This window comes from Brachycentrus maculatus, unplaced genomic scaffold (assembly GCF_059751285.1).
Source record: "Brachycentrus maculatus isolate JH-2025_06_01 unplaced genomic scaffold, ASM5975128v1 h1tg000343l, whole genome shotgun sequence".
Classification (NCBI taxonomy): Eukaryota; Metazoa; Arthropoda; class Insecta; order Trichoptera; family Brachycentridae; genus Brachycentrus; species Brachycentrus maculatus.
In genome coordinates, this window is record NW_028281092.1 from 654,116 (window position 1) to 673,315 (window position 19,200).

The following is a 19,200-nucleotide window of genomic DNA, read 5'->3' on the forward strand; positions in this document are numbered from 1 at the left end:
AGGAAAACTTGGCACAATCAGGTATGTCAAATACTTGAAAGCGGCCGGATCAGGAGTCGTAATAATCGTCGGGTATGTATGAGGAGATGCATGAATGTATGATTAATTTATGTTTCTTTTTAAATGTCAATTTGTAATTTATGTTTTTTTAAATGTTCAAGTACTATCTGCCCACTGATTGCAAACGGCTATATATGGTATCAAACGTTTTGATCAATATCACTAGTCCGTCTTTGGTCGGTTGGAAGATATTGCTTTTTAGCAATAAGCCCGCCAATGTACTTTTTATTTTCTGTACATGAAGTTTAAAATAAATAAATAAATAAATAAATAAATAAATGTAGAAGAGGCAAAGAATGTTTGCAAAGACAGAGTGGTGTGGCGTTTGATTCTCTCTGCCTACCCCTGCGGGGAAGTGGCGTGATGGTTAGGTAGGTAGGTAGGTAGGACATGTATCAAGATTAGGTGTGAATGAACACGAAGGATCATTTTTTTTTATATATTTGTAGATGGAAGTCTTAGTTTCCCAGGGCTTTTACGACCTGGCACTGGCTGGTTCAAGTGATTAGCGAACACTGGATTATTTAACCCTAAAGATGAGATAATTTAAAGGTTAATAAACACTTCACCAATTCCTCAACTGATGGCATAACAATCGGCCATATTTCACAAATGTATGCAGAAGGATCTAAGGCCATTGCATACATACAAGTTTCAAGAATATGAATGTTCAATAATGGGCAGAATGGTGAACATTACCCATGTGTAAGATGTGTTCGCTTAAGCCAGCCAAACGCCAGGCCGTAAGTCCTGGGATGCTTAGACTTCCATTCCACATCTGTATTCTTAATTATATAGATTTTTATCATTAAGTTATTGTGAAATTGAACACCAATAAACCGCATCCGTGATCAAGTATGTAAGTGCATTCTTATTTGCAAGCGCTCTTTAAAAAGACAAGAAAGGCCTGGTATTAGCGCCCTGTCACACAGCGCACCACGCCGCCACACTATAAAGTGCTAGATAGTTTTTCAATTTAATTTAAATTTATTTATTTCAATTAATATATACATTACAAACTATAAAAAATTTAAATCGTATACATTAAAATAAAATATATGCAAGAACTGTTGCTAAAGGTGTAGAAGAATCCCCCTTCGGAAAACTCCTTCAGACACATGGAACAGATCCAATGAGATATTGTTCAACATAGCGGTAGCTCTTCCTATAGGCATATAACCATCGGCAGGTTGGTCCTGTATATAGGAATGTGAAACAATCTATGTCGACGCTGTCTTAGGTAACTATCGGGAACATACAGACCAATGTTCCGGATAATTTCAGGATTATTGATCATACCGCGCAACAATCAATAAAAATGCGTAATCAAATACACATTCCTTCTAGTCTCTAAACTAGTATTCTGATAATAAAATGGTTACCATATCTCATTGATTCCTCTTCTTCCAGGTTGTGGAATGACATCCAGAAGGCCACGGGCGACCGCGGCCGATCCCTCGAAGAGACGTTGGAGCTGGCGCGCAAGTTCTGGCGCGAGCTGACGGCCGTGATGGGCACACTCAAAGAGCTGGAGGAAGCCCTGGCTGCCCAAGAGGCGCCGGCGGCTCAGCCGAGGGCCATACAGGCCCAACAGGTGGCGCTGCAGGAGATCAGACAGGAGATCGACCAGACCAAACCAGAGGTGAGAGGCAATTCCATCTTCTTTATAAACCATTCAATTCGTTTCTCAGTGTGGAATGATCTGTGCTTATCTTAGATCTCTGAGCTCCATGTCCAGATCACTTCATCTGGCTGGTCAAACTCCACTCAACTTTGTACTCTTGACGCATACCATTGAGTTTCTTTCTCATTCCTATCAAAATAATTGAAGTAGGCTCTCCTCATATTGGTGCACTATCAGAATATGCGTGCTTTGGCGAGTTAGATAGACGCTCGAATGTGAAACTGGCCTTCGGGTTTGATTCCCGCCAATTGCAAAATGAATTCAAGAAAGATTTATTTTCAATTGGTCTGGGTGTTTGTGATGTATTTTTCACATTTGCTTTCCCTATCCTTACTATCCTACCTGCAGACAAGCATCTAAAATAGACGCTTTGAAGGTTATTCCTTAAAAAAAACAATAAATAATACGAATTAACGCACTAGTCTAATTAAAAAAATGCTACTATTTTTTTCTCGTTTTCATATACTTTCAATACAAAATTGTCACATTTCATCTTCAACTATGGTCAATAAAAGCAACATTTAAGAATATTCACTTTTCCCGTTTTTAAATCACAGTTCATATGGTGTACAAAATACATATCATCGTTGCACGTGTAAGTTTTTAGCACCATGAGGGAAAGGTAAATCTATATATGCAAAGCTTGATTGTTTGATTGCCTCGGCAGGTGGAACAAGTCAGGAAGACCGGGTCCAAGCTGATGAACCTGTGCGGAGAGCCGGATAAACCGGAGGTCAAGAAGCACATCGAGGATCTGGACAGCGCCTGGGACAACATCACGGCGCTCTACGCCAAGCGAGAGGAGAACCTCATCGACGCCATGGAGAAAGCCATGGAGTTCCACGAGACTCTCCAGGTAACTGAATGCGGGCGAAATGTGATCTCTCAGACGAATGTGCGGTAAAACAGTGTATTATAGATGATATAAGGCAGGGGTTCCCAAAGTGTGCGCCGTAGAAAGTAGAGAGGGGCGCCGTGAGTCGATCCTCTATCATTATCCGAAACCACAAATATTCTCGGGTACCTATAAAGCAACAGTTTCTTTTTTGCGAACTAGCATCTTTTTACCCAACTACTATTATTGTAGGTACCTACCTATTTCTTTCGACTATAATATATGTAAATACATATATAGTCACATTGTCTTTTCCAAATAGCTTACTAAAGTAGGACGCCGTGACAAAATACTAAACTTGTAATAAACATATTGGGAACCCCTGATATAAGGAATGAACAGTGATACAAGGCTGAGGTAAGCATTATCGAAAAAATTAGGAACGGTGTGTCGAGATGCTTTGGGCATGTGAAATGTATGAGGCGATGCGCGAATGTGGAAGAGACAAAGATTGGTTATTAAAAATTAAACACTTGTATTGGACCGCTAATTGAGTTTCATTTTAGACGACTAGGTTCGAAAACTACAGATGTTTTTATCGACAGGTGATCATAATAAATAATGAGCAAGAAATCATTCAGGTAGAGGAAATAACTAAAGGGGGGGGGGTTTAGGGGCGGCACTTGGTTTAATGGGAACATAGACAATAATGGTGATGAATTTTGGAAAAGCATATTATAATTAATATTTTATCAGTGAAAACCCTTAACCTCCCCCTTCTCTAGTTTATTAGCTCTGCCAATATCTGAATGATTTTTTGCTTTTGAGTTTTTGTGATCACCTGTTGATGAAAACATCTGTAGTTTTCTAAACTAGGCATTTAAATTAAATAAAACTCAAATAGTGGTCCAATACAAGTGTTTAATTTTATATATAATAATGAATATTTTATTTATTGTGTCGGCATTTACTTTGTGGTAAGACATGATGAAATTTAAAAAAAAACACTTGTTTTTTACTATTTGAGTTTATTTTATCATAACGACTTGTTTCAGAAGCTATGCTCCCATCTTCATGTTTATATTTAGACGTGAAGATGGAAGCATAGCTTCCGAAACTACTCATTATAATAAAATAAATTCAAGCAGTAAAAAACTAGTGTTTTTCTTTATCTGTCCGCCTCCGTAGTGTAATGGTCAGCACGCTCGGCTACCGTTCTGGAGGTCCCGGGTTCGATTCCCAATGGGGGTAAAATAAATATTAGTGATTTTTTCACTGTCATATTTATTCAATATTACCCTGGACTGGTACCTGAAGCGGAGGGCTGATCACCTTTCCTTCATGCGATAACACTGCGTTTATATGACGCAGTACCCTATGCACCATTGGGGTGCGGATAAGGGTTTTACTATTATTATTATTTTCTTTAACAATTTCAATAATCAACATGTCATTCCACAGCAAAGTTATTGCCAAATCAGTAAATGATACGAAGATTGTTTGCAAAGGTAGAATGGTGTGGCGTTCCATTCATGGTAAGATGGTTTTTTTTTCATCATAGAACCTGCTGGAGTTCCTGGAGACTGCCGAAGAGAAGTTTGCCCGGATGGGACCACTCGGCTCGGACATCGACGCCGTCAAGAAGCAGATCCAGCAGCTCAACAAGTTCAAGGACGAGGTGGACCCGCACATGGTTAAGGTGGAAGCCCTCAACAGGTCAGTACGCGCCACTCGCATAACTAATCAGCCCCCTTTTACACGAGTCGTGTTTGTTACGAGTGAGTCTGGATGTATCCACAACAAAAGCTCGTATAATTTTACGAGTCGTATTGGATTTTGAGCAAGGCTTAGGTGTTTTGAATTCCGTTTTTAATTAATGATTTACTTAGTAAATACCACTATTTCTTAAAATCTACTGTGACACATGTTACGATGCATTCCGCATCATTTTCAAACACTGTATCGCAACCCGTGTCACAGTAGATTTTAAGAAATAGTGTTATTTACTAAGTAAAACATTAATTAAAAATGGATAGATTTTTACCACAAAGTGACTGCCGAATCAATTAATGAAAAGTTTTAAATTCCGCCTTAAAACCAATTTTACCATCCTAAACCGCCTCTGTGGTGTAATGGTTAGCGTGTTTAGCTACCGTGCTGGAGGTGCCAGGTTCGATTCCTGGGGGGGTGAGAAAATAAATATTAGTGTATTATTTTTTTTATTTTTTTAAAGAAAAAGAAAAATATTTGTGTTTTTATTATTTACGCAAATATTTCAATTTCATACTATTTCTGTGAGCCTAAGCGGCTCATTATTAGAAATAGGTATCAAATTGTGGTAGAGTGGGTTCGAACCGAGAAACTCTGACCACTACCGGGCATATTTTACACTCTCATATTTGTTTAAAATTACCCTGGATTGGTCCCCGAAACGCAAGATTGATCAGCTTGCCTTCATGTAAATAACGATCGAGATCACACTGCATCAATGCGATGCAGTGCCCTATGCACCATTGGGTGCGGATAGGGGTTAGAAGGAGTTTTAAATTTACGTAGTTTGTTAAATCGCTCATTTTCAGGTCATTATTGGCTAGAAATGTTGAAACTTGCTACGCTGTGTCTAAATTTAAATGCAATCCGTGAATTACTTTAGGAGAGTTGAGATTTTGAACAAACAAATTTTTACTTTTTAATTTATATGAAGTGATGTCGTGTTTTTTAATTTTTTTAAAAATTATCTAAGCATCCAGGCTTTCTCAAGTTGACTGTTTTGTGAGTTCTTTAAAATTAGTTTTCGTCAGCTTGATTTGCAAAGTGTCTAACTCCGTCTGTAATTTATAAATAAAAAAATAACGTTTGGTGATTTAAGTATAAGGTTTTTATTATCTCTAGATAAATTTCAGGTGGAGTTAGACACTTTGCATATTAAGCCCATAATTTTACACATAATTTTGCATTATTTTACATACAACAGAAAAAATGTGTATATATATTTTATATATAATCTACATTAAATAACCATGTATTTAAATTTCACGTACAGAATATATGTACATTGGTGGGCTTATTGCTAAGAAGCAATATCTCCTAACCAACCAAAAAGAGAGTAGTGATATTGGTGAAAATTTTAACCTTCTACAGCTGTTATTAAAAAATTGAGGGCAGAAAGAGTCAATTAATCATTGTTTAAATGAACAAATAATTTCAACATAATATATAATTGAAATTTGACAAGAGAAAAAATACAAATAATTCAAATACAAATAATGAGAAAATACAAATAATGAGAAAATACAAATAATGAGAAAATACAAATAATGAGTAAATACAAATAATGTGTAAATACAAATAATCAAATAATGAGCAAATACAAATAATGAGTAAATACAAATAATGAGTAAACACAAATAATGAGTAAATACAAATAATGAGTAAACACAAATAATGAGTAAATAGAAATAATTACAACATGACATATTGATGATTAACAAGCACGGCAGAGGTATAAGGATCAGGTAAGAAGTCGATGGGGAGATAATGCCTCCATCTGCTAATGGAGGCTCGCAATTGGCAAATGACCAACTTCGGCCAATGAGGAGGCTCTGTGCGTGCCGGGCCACCTGATTGGCCGGAACTGAGATCCCTCACATTGCAACAATTTTTGTGACTATTTGAATATGATGTTTGTCCCCCCCCCCCATTGATGTTTGTGGATAATGTTGGTTTTGTTTCCCCCCGGGCGGCCGCCTTGTGTTCCGGCAGGAGTCTGACAAGGCAAGCTCTCTGATTTGATACTCCCTATTCCGGTAGCTGTGTCGCTGGCTGCACTCCTGTTATGGCTTTACTTGTTCCCATTTATCCGGCTTAGTGTCCGCACTCCATCCGGCGTTACTTTATTTACTCTTAATAGTCATTGCTCGATGAATTGTGTGATTTGTTCGATTTGTTAGATGATTTGTTCAAATAATTGAATGATTTGTTTGATGAATAGTATGATTTGTTCATTTTATTAGATTATCTGTTCAAAGAATTTAAAAATTTGTTTGATTAATTACTGATTTGTTTGATGAATAGTATGATTTGTACAAACATTTGAATGATGTGTTTGATTAATTATCTGATTTGATTGATGAATAGTACGATTTGTTCCATTTATAATATGATTTTTTCAGAGATTTGAATGATTTGTTTGATTAATTACTGATTTGTTTGATGAATAATATGATTTGTCCAAATATTACATGCTTTGTTAGTAGATTTGTTCAATCTCTTTGACGAATCACGTGATTAGTTCGTTGAATTATTTGTTTAATGCAATGATTTTTTTTTATGAATGGTGTGGTTTGTTTGATTTATTACATGATTTGTTCAAAACAGGCAGAAGGCCTATAAGAAGAAGAAGAAAAAGAAGATTTGTTCAAAGAATCTAATGATTTGTTTGATTAATTATATGAATTGTGTTATTTCTTAGGTGGATTATATAAGTCTGATGAATTGTGTGGTTTATTTAAACATGAATTACTGATTTGTTCAATGAATTGTGTGAATTGTTCAATGATTTGTGTGACCTGTTAATAAATCTATTATTTTATGGCACTGAATGAACATCAAGTCTATCTGTATTACTTCAACAAAGTCTCTCTGACCCATATGGACTATTTAAAGCCGAATCGCCAAGATGATTTTCACCAAAACCCGTTTGTAAATTCCTACAGCTTAAAATTGTGATTAAGTTTACGAAACATCGTACGTTATTGTCATGTGGCTTTATGCATGCGTTTATGTTTGTATCCAAAGCTTTGATTTAGAGTTACGAATATGTATTTTACGAGAAATTGTCTAACACAAAACATTATCGTAATTTTTTTAAACAATTAATTTGTTTTTTTTCGTAACAATTTTGTACCTATTTTATTGCATCTACGTGTCAGTTTTGGTTTTTACAAATATGACTTATCTTTTTTTTGTTATAAACCACTTAAAAAGTAGACTTATGATTTACCCTTTGTCGTAGTAGATGTTGTGACATCGCTCACTCCTTTCAAGAACGTCATAAATCAAAAATCGTTAATTTTCAGTTGTGCATGTTTTCAGAATGCCCAGAAAATGTACTATATCCCAGCAAAAGGGGCATATTTTAAACTTAATATTTACCCGCTACAGGGCAGAAAGTGTTGTTTTTGCATTTTGAAAAAAAGGTATTGTTTAATTATTTTTTTAAAGATGCTAAATATTTTTCAAATGGAGATAATACCTTCAGGTTTCACCTAAAAAGATCTGATGTACAGTAAAAAGTTCAATAAGTGGCTTGATATTTATTTTAAATACATTGTATTATATTTTTAAACTTTAAAAACGTTCTCCTGAGAAATCAATTTTTTTGATTTACGACGTTCTTGAAAGGAGTGAGCGACATGTACTCAATGTTTTGTGTAGAGTATCTAATTTAAATGTTTTGTTTTTATTTAACATAGTTACATATTTGTTTACTTTATTTTTTTTTATATAAACGCCCTACCCATTCGAATTAGAATTGTGGAATGTTACACGTGTATAACGTGATCACTTAACGAAGCCTATGACGGTCGTAAGCTCTGTAAATACCCAGACTTTATTGAGATCTTTATTGAGATGTCAAAAAAATAATATAAAAAATAATTCCCGACTGGAGATAATCCAGATTTGTGAACAAGTATTTGGACACACTCACATGTTGGATGAATCTTTGTCTACCATACCGGAGGTCCCGGGTTCGATACCCACACGACTCCCATCAATGCGTGGCTACAATATTTGTATGGACACGGGTGATGTGTTCAACGCGTAGAATGTGTTATTATTTTTTGACATCTCAACATAGATGAGGAAGAATATGGAAGTCTGGGCATTACGGGGTTTTAAGACCGTCATAGGCTGGTTTAAGTGATTACTTTACACACGTGTAACATTCACCAATTCTACCCATGATTGACAACCACACTACTCAAATTCTTGGATGCTCTGTATATATGATCCAATTTCGATACATTGTACTTAAATCACTATAATTTCACTAGAGACATCTATTGGTGAGATGAAAAGAAGCTTTTTATTGAGCAGAAACTCTCGAATTTGTATGTGAGGTCCGAATCCTGGATTATAATCACATACATGAGAAACTATGGAATACAGAAAAAAAATTAAAAATATATTTTCTGGCGTTTTTCATGTATGTGTTTATAATCCAGGATTCGGACCTCACTTACTAATAAAAGAGTTTCTGCTCAATAAAAAAGCTTCATTTCATCTCAACAATAGATGTCTCTAGTGAAGTTCTAGTGATTCAAGAACAATGTTTCAATATTGGTTCAAATGTAAAGAACTTCTAAGAATTTGAGTAGTGTGGTTGTCAATCATGGGTAGAATTGGTGAATGCCCAGAATTCCATATTCTTCTTCATCTATGTTAAGATGTAAAAAATAATATGAAAAATAACCTCTATAATTGGAGATAATCCAGATTTGCGAACAAGTATTTGGATATACAGTGAAACCTCTGTCTATCGTTTTTAAAGGGACCTATTAAAATAAACTATGAATGTGGGAAAACAATGAATGCGGGATTAAGAGGTCAATACGCAAATAGATACGACCGAGTAAAGATACCGTCCTCCCAATCTGCATAACTATTCGTAGGCTAAAATTCTAAGAAGAATACATGTTTCAGATCCAAATTTATTTTTTTTTAAAAAAATAACAAACCTGAATAGAATTTGAAAAAATTCTTTTGTTTTTTAACTGTTTTATTTTCGTAAGTCAATAGTATATTTTCGGCTTTGCAAATAGTATTTTTTTCAGCATCGGTTATTGAATGTGCGTTGTAGAAAGTTTTCTTTCAAAGAGTGTGCATGCTTCTGAAAATGCAGGTACAGGCTGCGGCTCCTTTTCGTCAATATCGACCTCTCCTGCTATCGGTTACAAAAGCTTTCGATAGTTTCTATCCCATACGTTGCCGTTGAATGTAAGAAAATTGAAAAGAGTGTAAAAAACAGACAAAATGTATCAAATATGCAGCTTAATTCGAATGATAAATGCGGTAAATGGTGATACAGAAACGATCGATGCGATTTAGTTTAGTATGAAATTAATCGGGATAGAAGAAATAAACGACACATCCGGGAAAACGATTATTCGAGGAACGATAGATAGAGCTTTCACTGTAGAATGTGTTAATTTAAAAAAGTCTTGCTAGCTCTCTGTGTAAGATTCACCAATTGTAGCTAGCGAATGAGAAGTATGATACATCATGTCTCTCCTTTTCAACAAGCATGTCTCTCTCCAGGCAAGCCCAAGAGCTGACGGAGCGCACGTCCTCGGAGCAGGCGGCCTCCATCCGGGAGCCGCTGGCCGGCGTGAACAGGCGCTGGGGAGCGCTGGTCTCCGGCATGGCCGACAGGCAGCGGCGCCTCGAGGGGGCGCTGCTCCGCCTCGGGCAGTTCCAGCACGCGCTGCAGGAGCTGATGGTCTGGATCGACAGGAGCGACGCCACGCTGGACTCCCTCAAGCCGGTAATTTATTGGAAAACCAACAGAATATTTACTAAATATAATTTTTTTTAAATACTAGTTAAGCACTACCTTAGGGGGTGAGAATAAATATTAGTGATTTTACACTCTAATATTTATTTAATATTACTCTGGACTGGTCCCTGAAGCGCAGGAGTGATCACCTTGCCTTCATATAATTAACGATCAAGATAACACATTGCGTCAATACGATGCAGTGCCCTACGCACCATTGGGTGCGGATAACAGTTAGAAGAAGAAAAAGATTTTAAAAACAAAAGTACATTTTAATTCAATTATTGATATTTATTTATTTAATATTATTTACCAATTAGTTCGGATTTCTGGAGTTCTACTGTATACAAAAAATTATTCAAGGATATTTCTTTGCCAGGTGGCCGGAGATCCTCAAGTCCTCGAAGTGGAGCTGGCCAAACTGAAGGTCCTCGCCAACGACATCCAGGCTCACCAGAACAGTGTGGACACCCTCAACGACGCCGGATTACAGATAATCCAACAAGGCAAAGGTAACGCTGATCATCCTTCTCCAACAATGCTGTCAAATTGTCACGCAGGGTCGGAGATCTCACCTCTGTTTGCTTCCAGGAACGGATGAGGCCAGCACCACACAAGACAAGCTGCAGCAGCTCAACAGGAAGTGGAGGGATCTTCAACAGAAGGCCAAGGATAGGCAGTTGGAGCTGGAAGAGGCGCTCAGAGAAGCACAAAGGTAATTTATGATCAACAATTTTACTATTTTTTCGTGGGTATACTGGCAAAAAAAACTGCGTTATACAAGGTTTGGAGTTACAACATTTTGAGTGTGTCCAAATACTTCTTCACAAAATCTGGAATATCTTATTACCGGAGTTATTTTCATATTATTTTTTGACATCTCATCAAAGATGAAGAAGAATATGGAAGTCTGGGCATTTACGGGGCTGACGACCGTCATAGGCTGGTTTAAGTGATCACTTTACACACGTGTAACATTCACCAATTCTACCCATGATTGACAACCACACTACTCAAATTCCTGGAAGTTCCATATATATATGATTCAAGAACAAGGTTTCTAAATTGGTTCATATATATAGAACTTCCAAGGATTTGAGTAGTGTGGTTGTCAATAATGGGTAGAATTGGTGAATGTTACACGTGTGTAAAGTGATCACTTAAACCAGGCTATGACGGTCGTCAGCCCCGTAAATGCCCAGACTTCCATATTCTTCTTCATCTTTGATGAGATGTCAAAAAATAATAGGTTTTTAGTTCATACAAAATTAGGGTTTGCATTCCAAAAAAAAATCTAAGATAGTTTATATTAAAATGTACTTTATTTTTTTTAATAACAAATATATTTATAACATTTTGAGTGTGTCCAAATACTTGCTCACAAAATCTATTAAAAAAAAAAAAAACAAATATATTTTTTAATTTATTTATTTTTCTGAAACCATGTTATAAAAAGCATGTATAGTATCTGTGTATACTAAAAATATGCCACAATTTATACTGGTTGGGTAATATATCCAAAATTAAACAAGGTTCATTTGGTTGAATTCTACATTTATCATCTTCTTCCTTTGCCCTCCTTATTATCGTCTTTTGTTAATTGGTAATTGGTATATTAATATGTAATTTATGTTTTTTTTTAAATGTCAATTTGTTATTTATGTTTTTTAAATGTTCAAGTACTATCTACCCTCTGATTGCAAACGGCTATATATGGTATCAAACGTTTTGATCAATATCACTAGTCCGTCTTTGGTCGGTTGGAAGATATTGCTTTTTAGCAATAAGCCCGCCAATGTACTTTTTATTTTCTGTACATGAAGTTTAAATAAATAAATAAATAAATTTATTTATGTATATGTCAATACGAGACGCGTTTCGTCTTCTTAGGACATTATCAAACACTCTCTGCAGTTACAGTAAACACAATTTTTGCATCCGTGTTATTTAAAACCGTGCTATACGAGGCCCACGTGTATGTGGAAAAACCTATATACATAGTTATTATTTAATTATATAAATGATTTTTGTTGATTTATTTTATTGTTTTTGTTTTTGTTTAGATTCCATTCCGAGATCCAAGATCTGCTCTCCTGGCTGGGAGATGTGGACAGCATCATCGCTGCATCAAAACCTGTCGGAGGTCTTCCAGAAACTGCGTCCGAACAACTGGAACGATTCATGGTAAGGGTGTTTTTTATCACACGGACATCACAAATAGTCTATACAATCATCTCTTTCAACTGTTCCCCCATATTGTATCTACAAGAACAACTTCAAGGTCTTGTCTTCATCTGGTCGCTTCTCAAATTTGAAGATCCTTCAATGTGTCTCCGTTTAAAGATTGATTGAACTTTTCCTTTTAAATATATATCCGCCCTTGTCCGCCTCTGTAGTGTAGTGGTCAGAGTCCTTGGCTACCGTGCTTGAGGTCCCGGGGTTCAATACCCAGGGGTTCAAAATAAATTTAAGTGATTACCTATGTGATTTTATGTGATTAACTTTGTGATTTTACCTTCAGTATACTAATCACAAGTAACCACAAATCCAATTCGGATCTATTTAATATTTGTTAGCATCTCTCGCGCTCTACCAAAAGTAAGCAAATAGAACGCTTATAAGCGTCTCCTGCTCTCTACCAACAGCATGTAATAATAAATAATAATAATAAAACCCTTATCCGCATCCCAATGGTGCATAGGGTACTGCGTCATATCAACGCAGTGTTATCTTGATCGTTTACACATGAAGGAAAGGTGATCAGCCCTCCGCTTCAGGTACCAGTCCAGGGTAATATTGAATAAATATTACAGTGAAAAAAATCACTTATATTTATTTAACCTTCCTTGGGAATCGAACCTGGGACCTCCAGAACGGTAGCCGAGAGTGCTGACCATTACACTACGGAGGCGGACCATGTAAAAGACGCTTTTAAGTGTTTCCCGCAAATTATGTGTTAAGATATTTTCTTCTTACTTACTTGAATATTTATAACAAAAGCAATTTATGTTAATTATGAATACATCATACATATATCAATATATCAATCTCAACCGTCTTTTTAAAAAAGTAAAAATATTACCAGAAATAGTCTCATCGTTTTGACATTAATATTTTTATTTTTGGCAACAGGAAGTGTTCAATGAGATCGAGGAGAACCGCCCGAAGGTGGAGGCTGTTCTGCAGCAGGGCCAGGAGTACCTGAAGAAGCAAGATCGGCCACAATCCGTGTCCAACCTCCAGCATAACCTCAAAACGCTCAAACAGAGATGGGACAGCGTTACCGCTAGGTAAGTGAACCTTGGTGTTTCGATATCTTCTTCCTAGCTACATCCCAGCGGTCTTTGAAGACTGTTGGGGTCAGCTCTCCTCGTCCTCAGGTTGTAGGTCCTTCTGTCCTGGACAACGTCACCTAGGCCATGCCTTTGAATCATGTTATCTTTCTGCAGCACCCATGAATTTTTCGGTCTTGGTGTTTCAATATGTTTTTGGCAACACAATCAATATATCGCGATCAATCACGAGATGCTGACAAAATTACAATGTTCAAAATGCTAAAACTTTATTAAAAATACGAAATAATATGAAATTTATTTGTGTAGATACTAGTATACTTTTCCGACTCCGTAGTGCAATGGTCAGCAGACTGTGCTACCGTTATGGAGGTCCCGGGTTCGATTCCCGGGGGAGGTCAGATAAATATAGGTGATTTCTCATTCTAATATTTATTCAATTTTACCCTGGACTGGTACCTGAAGCGGAGGGCTGATCACCTTTCCTTCATGTGTTAACGATCAAGATAACATTGCGTTTATGTGATGGAGTGCCCTATGCATCATTGGGGTGCAGATAAGGGTTTGAAGATGGAAAAGGAAGAGATACTAGTACATACTGTTATCTTAGTGTGTAGTATTTATGCGCGGTTCATGATGATATTCATACGGGCCTGATGCGGGACAAGGAAAGACTTCTAAATTCTGATGATTCTGTCGACATTCACAGGGCGTCGGATAAGAAGATCAAGTTGGAGATCGCGCTGAAGGAAGCTACGGAGTTCCACGACGCGCTGCAAGCCTTCGTGGACTGGCTCACCAATGCCGAGAAGGTCCTGACATCTGCGAAACCTGTCTCCAGGGTCATGGAGACTATTCTGAGTGAGTCATTCTCTGCCAACCATATTTCAAGCTACCTGTATTCGACCACGCGTCGCTATAGCTCAGTCTGGTTAGATGACAAAGCAAAAAATATAAAGCACCATGAGGTAGTTTCCTATCCAGTGTTCACATTCCATTACCCTACTAACATATTGTTGTCAGGGCGTTTTTTCATAAACTTTGACCCTAATTAGCCTTTTCAGGAGTACAATAATTGATGTCTGACTTTCTCTGGGGAGTGGGTTTTTTTTTACATTAAATATGTATTTTTTAAATAAAATCTTTGCATGTATTATGAAGATAGAAATTATGTAAAAATAATTTAAATAAAAAATAAAGTTCACCATCCATAGGTTTTATTTTATGACAAAGTTAAATATAATATCCACAGATGTCATTACTATACAAACATCATACCAACTGACAGATAGACTTCAACGTTCATTAACGTCGATACTCCTTTGAGGAAAAATCGCACCGACATTCATTTACGTCCATACTCCCGAAAAGCTTAATATACTAACTAGGGTCATATACTAATCACCAGTAACCGCAAATCCAATTTGGATCTCTTCAATGTTTTTTGGCGTCTCTTGCGCTCTACCGAAAGTAAGCAAATATAACACAACTGTTTCCTGCTCTTTACCAACAGTATGTAAATGACGCTTTCAAACATTTCCCGCAACTATGTGTTGAAAAGTTCTCGTTTTCAAGGTCCCGAAATTATGTAAGACAAATTTATGAGGCAAATATCTCAACTTTGTTTACCTTTCCTAACAAACTTGTGTATAAATTCATTTGTAAATTTCTTAACCGGATCCACGCGGCTCGCATAACCGTATGTGTTTTAACAAAACATGCCCCATACGCGGCTGACATAAGCGTTTGTGTTTTTACATTGCTCCAAGTTTCGAAGCTCAATTCAACTTAGAGGGATTTTTTCATGGTGTGGAACTTTGGATAAAAAATTACCTCAATCCTTGGCCTTATGACATCTGTTGAAATATCTGACTAACAATTTGTAACATCACAAGGATAAATAAAAGAGCAGATCCCTGATTTTTCTTGCGGTCGGTAATTAGTCCGCGCCATAATCATGCCCTATATCTGTCTCACTCTCGACGCTACGCATCGCCAGTGGGTAAGAGTGACACACGATGCGTGCTTTGATTTATTTATGTTACGATCTTATTTGTTTATATTACGATATATTTCAAGAATAATGTGACACACGTGTATTATAGAGTACCAAAAAGGCACAATGAATCCCATTGAACGTTTTTGTTTAGGAAAATAAATTGTTTCTTTACTAAATACATGATAAAAGTAATCATTTAAAAAACGGCGAAATATCGCCGCCCACGGGCGTCTCTTAGGAACAAAGTTAACGTGGTTAAAAGGTTAAAATCTATCCAATCTCATGTATTCCGGGGCCAGGAGATCTGCCTTCTGCCCACACCTCGTCGACCCTATATTTTGCCTTTTATAATAGTTCGCTCTAGTAAGTGTCTCTGACAAAATGACTAAGAGATGTCTCGTCTTCCAGGCCAAATCGAGGAGCACAAGTCCTTCCAGAAGGAGGTGTCCACCCACCGGGAGACCATGCTGCACCTGGACAAGAAGGGAACCCACCTCAAGTACTTCAGCCAGAAGCAGGACGTCATCCTCATCAAGAACCTGCTGGTGTCCGTGCAGCACCGCTGGGAGCGGGTGGTGGCCAAGGCTGCCGAGAGGACCAGGGCCCTGGACCATGGCTTCAAGGAGGCCAGGGAGTTCCACGACCAATGGTCAGTAAATTACAAAAAATATCCTAGTCATACAGGAGAAAGTGACCAACATGATCATTGACTATTTGATATCTTACTAGCTTAATATTGCCCTGAAAAACATCCCAAAGTGATTTTAAACTTGGAAGTATAATATATTGACTTGTTAAAAATGACTAACTGCATTGATGTTCATTTGCTTACCAAGCAAAAGAGACTTAACTGGCCCTCCTGAACATTTAACGTTTTGTTAGTTGGTTACTTTCTCCTGTACGACTACGATATATATAATTTATTTATTAACCCTAACGTATAGCAGCGAAGCATGGAGATTATTTTATTTTATTTTTTTCAAAAAATACTACATACATATGTCATATATATAATATTGCCGATGAGTAATTTCTATTTCTCATTTTGGGACATGGGATTAAGATTAACAAGGCTGGAACACAAATAATAAAGTTACAAAAAAGATAGAATCGAGATAGAATCAGAAATGCCAGGATCAGGGAAATATATGAGATCGAAGATGTCGTTAGGCGGGGAAGGCAACGAAGGAGACAATGGTATGCGCGTGTGAGGAGAATGGAACCATCCAGACTCCCCCATGTCGCACTGTACGGCCAACCCCATGGTAGGCGGCTCCCGGGCAGACCACCAAAGTGATGGATCGACAGCTGGAAATCGACATCACAGGAGGCTAATCCCTCTTAAAAACAGGAATGGTGTACTGAAATCAGTTTAAGTAAATAAAAACCTTTCAGCGGAAGCTAAACTAGCCAACAGAGTCCCTCATGTATGGAAGTGAAGCATGGAGTTGGGAAAAGATGGATGAAAGTAGACTGAATGAATGCAGTGGAAATGTCAACTCTCAGTGTGGCAAAACAATGTATGATAGATGTTCCAATGGTGATATAAGGAAATAATGCATGGCTGAAATAACCATTACAAAAAAAATTAAGGAAGGCATGTTGAGATGGTTTGGGTCGAATGAGTGAAGAAAGAACAGTAAATCAAATTTGGTTGGTAAAAGAAGCAATGAAAGACCCAAGAAAATCTGGCATGATCAAGTATTTACTTTAAATACTTGGCCAGGTCAGGAGTCGTAATAATTGGCGGGTATGTATGAGGAGATGCGTGAATGTGGAAGATTGTTTGCAAAGACACGGGAGTGGCGTTCAATATTTCGTCAATATTTTAATATCTCAATCAATTGATTATTCTCAAGTTTTATTGCATTTACGTTTTCGTGATCACTCTTCTATCTTGCTGACGGTTTATGAAATGTTCAGGTCATCGCTGATGAACTGGCTGACAGACACCGAGAAGTCGCTGGATGAGCTGAATGCCGAACAGACCGTCAACGACCCGGAGAAGATTAAGCACAGGTTTGTGTAAATTACCAATGTTACCGGAATACGGTACAGGAGTACCAACATGAGGATGGAATAATGGCTTTTTCTTTTCTAGACCAACTCTGAAAAGATCGCCTTAACCTGCATTTATTTTCATTAACCACTTCAGCTGTGGCTCTTTTTCCAATCTTCCTTGCTTTTCTACACCTCTGACTTCTTATTCCACCTCTCTCCCATCATCTTTCACCATTCATTTTTACCTCTTGGATCGTCAACTGCCTCTCACCTAACGGGACTGCGATGCAATGAGACCCCTCAAAATATATACATAAAAAATAACTGTTAAAACACTAGTATATATTATAAACTTGTGTTTTAACAGTTGAGAATAGGTGTCTGCGGAGAATTTTAGGCGTGTGGTGGTTTGACTTTGTGAGGAATGAAGAGATAAGGCGTAGGACGCAGCAAATCTTGGTCAAAACTGTCGTCCAGAAAAATGCGATTCAGTTGGCTTGGCCATGTACTCCGCGTGTCTCCCGCTCTCTACCAACAGTATGTAAAAGATGCTTTGAAGCGTTTCTCGCAAGCAATGTGCTAATAAGAATTTGAATTTTGTAAATAAAAGCACAATAGCCTCTTCTTGTAAACCATGCAGTGGTAAATTGATCAGATAATTGGTCAATGACTAATTATCGGATCAGTTCACCAAGTCACAATTTGCAAGAAGAAATCACCGTCATTCATCCAATGTACAATCCGTTGCATTAAGAAAGGAGTCTTGAGTTGGTTGTATAGCTAGTTATTTATTTATTGATTTGGCGTTAAATTTGTAAAACTCCATTTTAATTTATGTATTAATTCGTAATTCATTATGGACATTCGTTTGATAATGCCCTAACAAGGCAATACAATATTAATTTTTTATGTGTTTTTGTTAATAAAATACAACTTAGTAGACTCAAAAAATCTGTGTTTGATTTTAAAATTAATACAAAAAATTAAAACATAAAGTATAGCTCATAAAGTATAGTATGTATAGCAGAAGCACCAAATCTCTGTTTCGAGCTGCAGCATCCAAAGTGAAGATAGCCATGATGATCGCCGATCTTCGTTAGAAGTGGCACAGAAAGAAGATAGCTAGTTGGTTAGTTTACAGCTCTCCGTAACCGATTTTTGTTTGGCTTGTTTCTGATTTGCCCGTTGTTTCCAGATTGGACCGCCACCGCGAGTTCCAGAAGGCCCTAGGCTCCAAGCAGCCCGTGTACGACTCGGCCATGAAGTGCGGCAAGCAGCTCAAGGACAAGGCCCCCAAGAACGACGAACCAGTCCTGCGACAGATGCTCGGGGAACTCAAGTCCATGTGGACCACCGTCTGCTCCAAGGCTGTCGACAGGTCAGTGTGGACTAAACTTAAACCAATTCCCAAGTTTAAGGATAGGAGAATGAAAGTAGACTGAATGCAGTCGAAATGCGGTCTCTCAGTACTGCAAAACCATGTATATCGTAGTCATACAGGAGAAAGTGACCGAGCGCATTGTTTTGCAAAAACGTGATCATTGACTATTTGATATCTTACTAACCTAATATTACTCTGAAAAACATCCCAAAGCAGATGTAAACTTGGAAGTATAGTAAATTGACTTGTTAAAAATGACTAACTGCATTGATGTTTATTTTCTTGCCAAGCAAAAGTGACTGAAATGGCCCTCCTGAACATTTTACATTTTGGTAGTTGGTCACTTTCTCCTGTACGACTACGATATGATAAATCGCTCACTCCTTTCA

At 37.3% G+C, this 19,200-nt stretch overlaps 1 protein-coding gene across 1 annotated transcript in view; it reads left to right on the top strand.

Annotated features, from left to right (window-relative positions):
• shot (dystonin-like protein short stop) overlaps positions 1–19,200 on the top strand; it is a 331,096-nt gene that overhangs the window by 267,011 nt on the left and 44,885 nt on the right. The window contains exons 73-85 of the mRNA XM_088269259.1: positions 1,471–1,702; positions 2,412–2,600; positions 4,141–4,295; positions 6,342–6,353; positions 9,900–10,125; positions 10,517–10,649; positions 10,729–10,852; positions 12,201–12,321; positions 13,270–13,427; positions 14,140–14,291; positions 15,838–16,078; positions 17,353–17,448; positions 18,626–18,808. Of these exons, the coding sequence (XP_088125385.1) occupies positions 1,471–1,702; positions 2,412–2,600; positions 4,141–4,295; positions 6,342–6,353; positions 9,900–10,125; positions 10,517–10,649; positions 10,729–10,852; positions 12,201–12,321; positions 13,270–13,427; positions 14,140–14,291; positions 15,838–16,078; positions 17,353–17,448; positions 18,626–18,808 (2,022 nt within the window). The remainder of the gene's footprint in view (positions 1–1,470; positions 1,703–2,411; positions 2,601–4,140; positions 4,296–6,341; positions 6,354–9,899; positions 10,126–10,516; positions 10,650–10,728; positions 10,853–12,200; positions 12,322–13,269; positions 13,428–14,139; positions 14,292–15,837; positions 16,079–17,352; positions 17,449–18,625; positions 18,809–19,200) is intronic.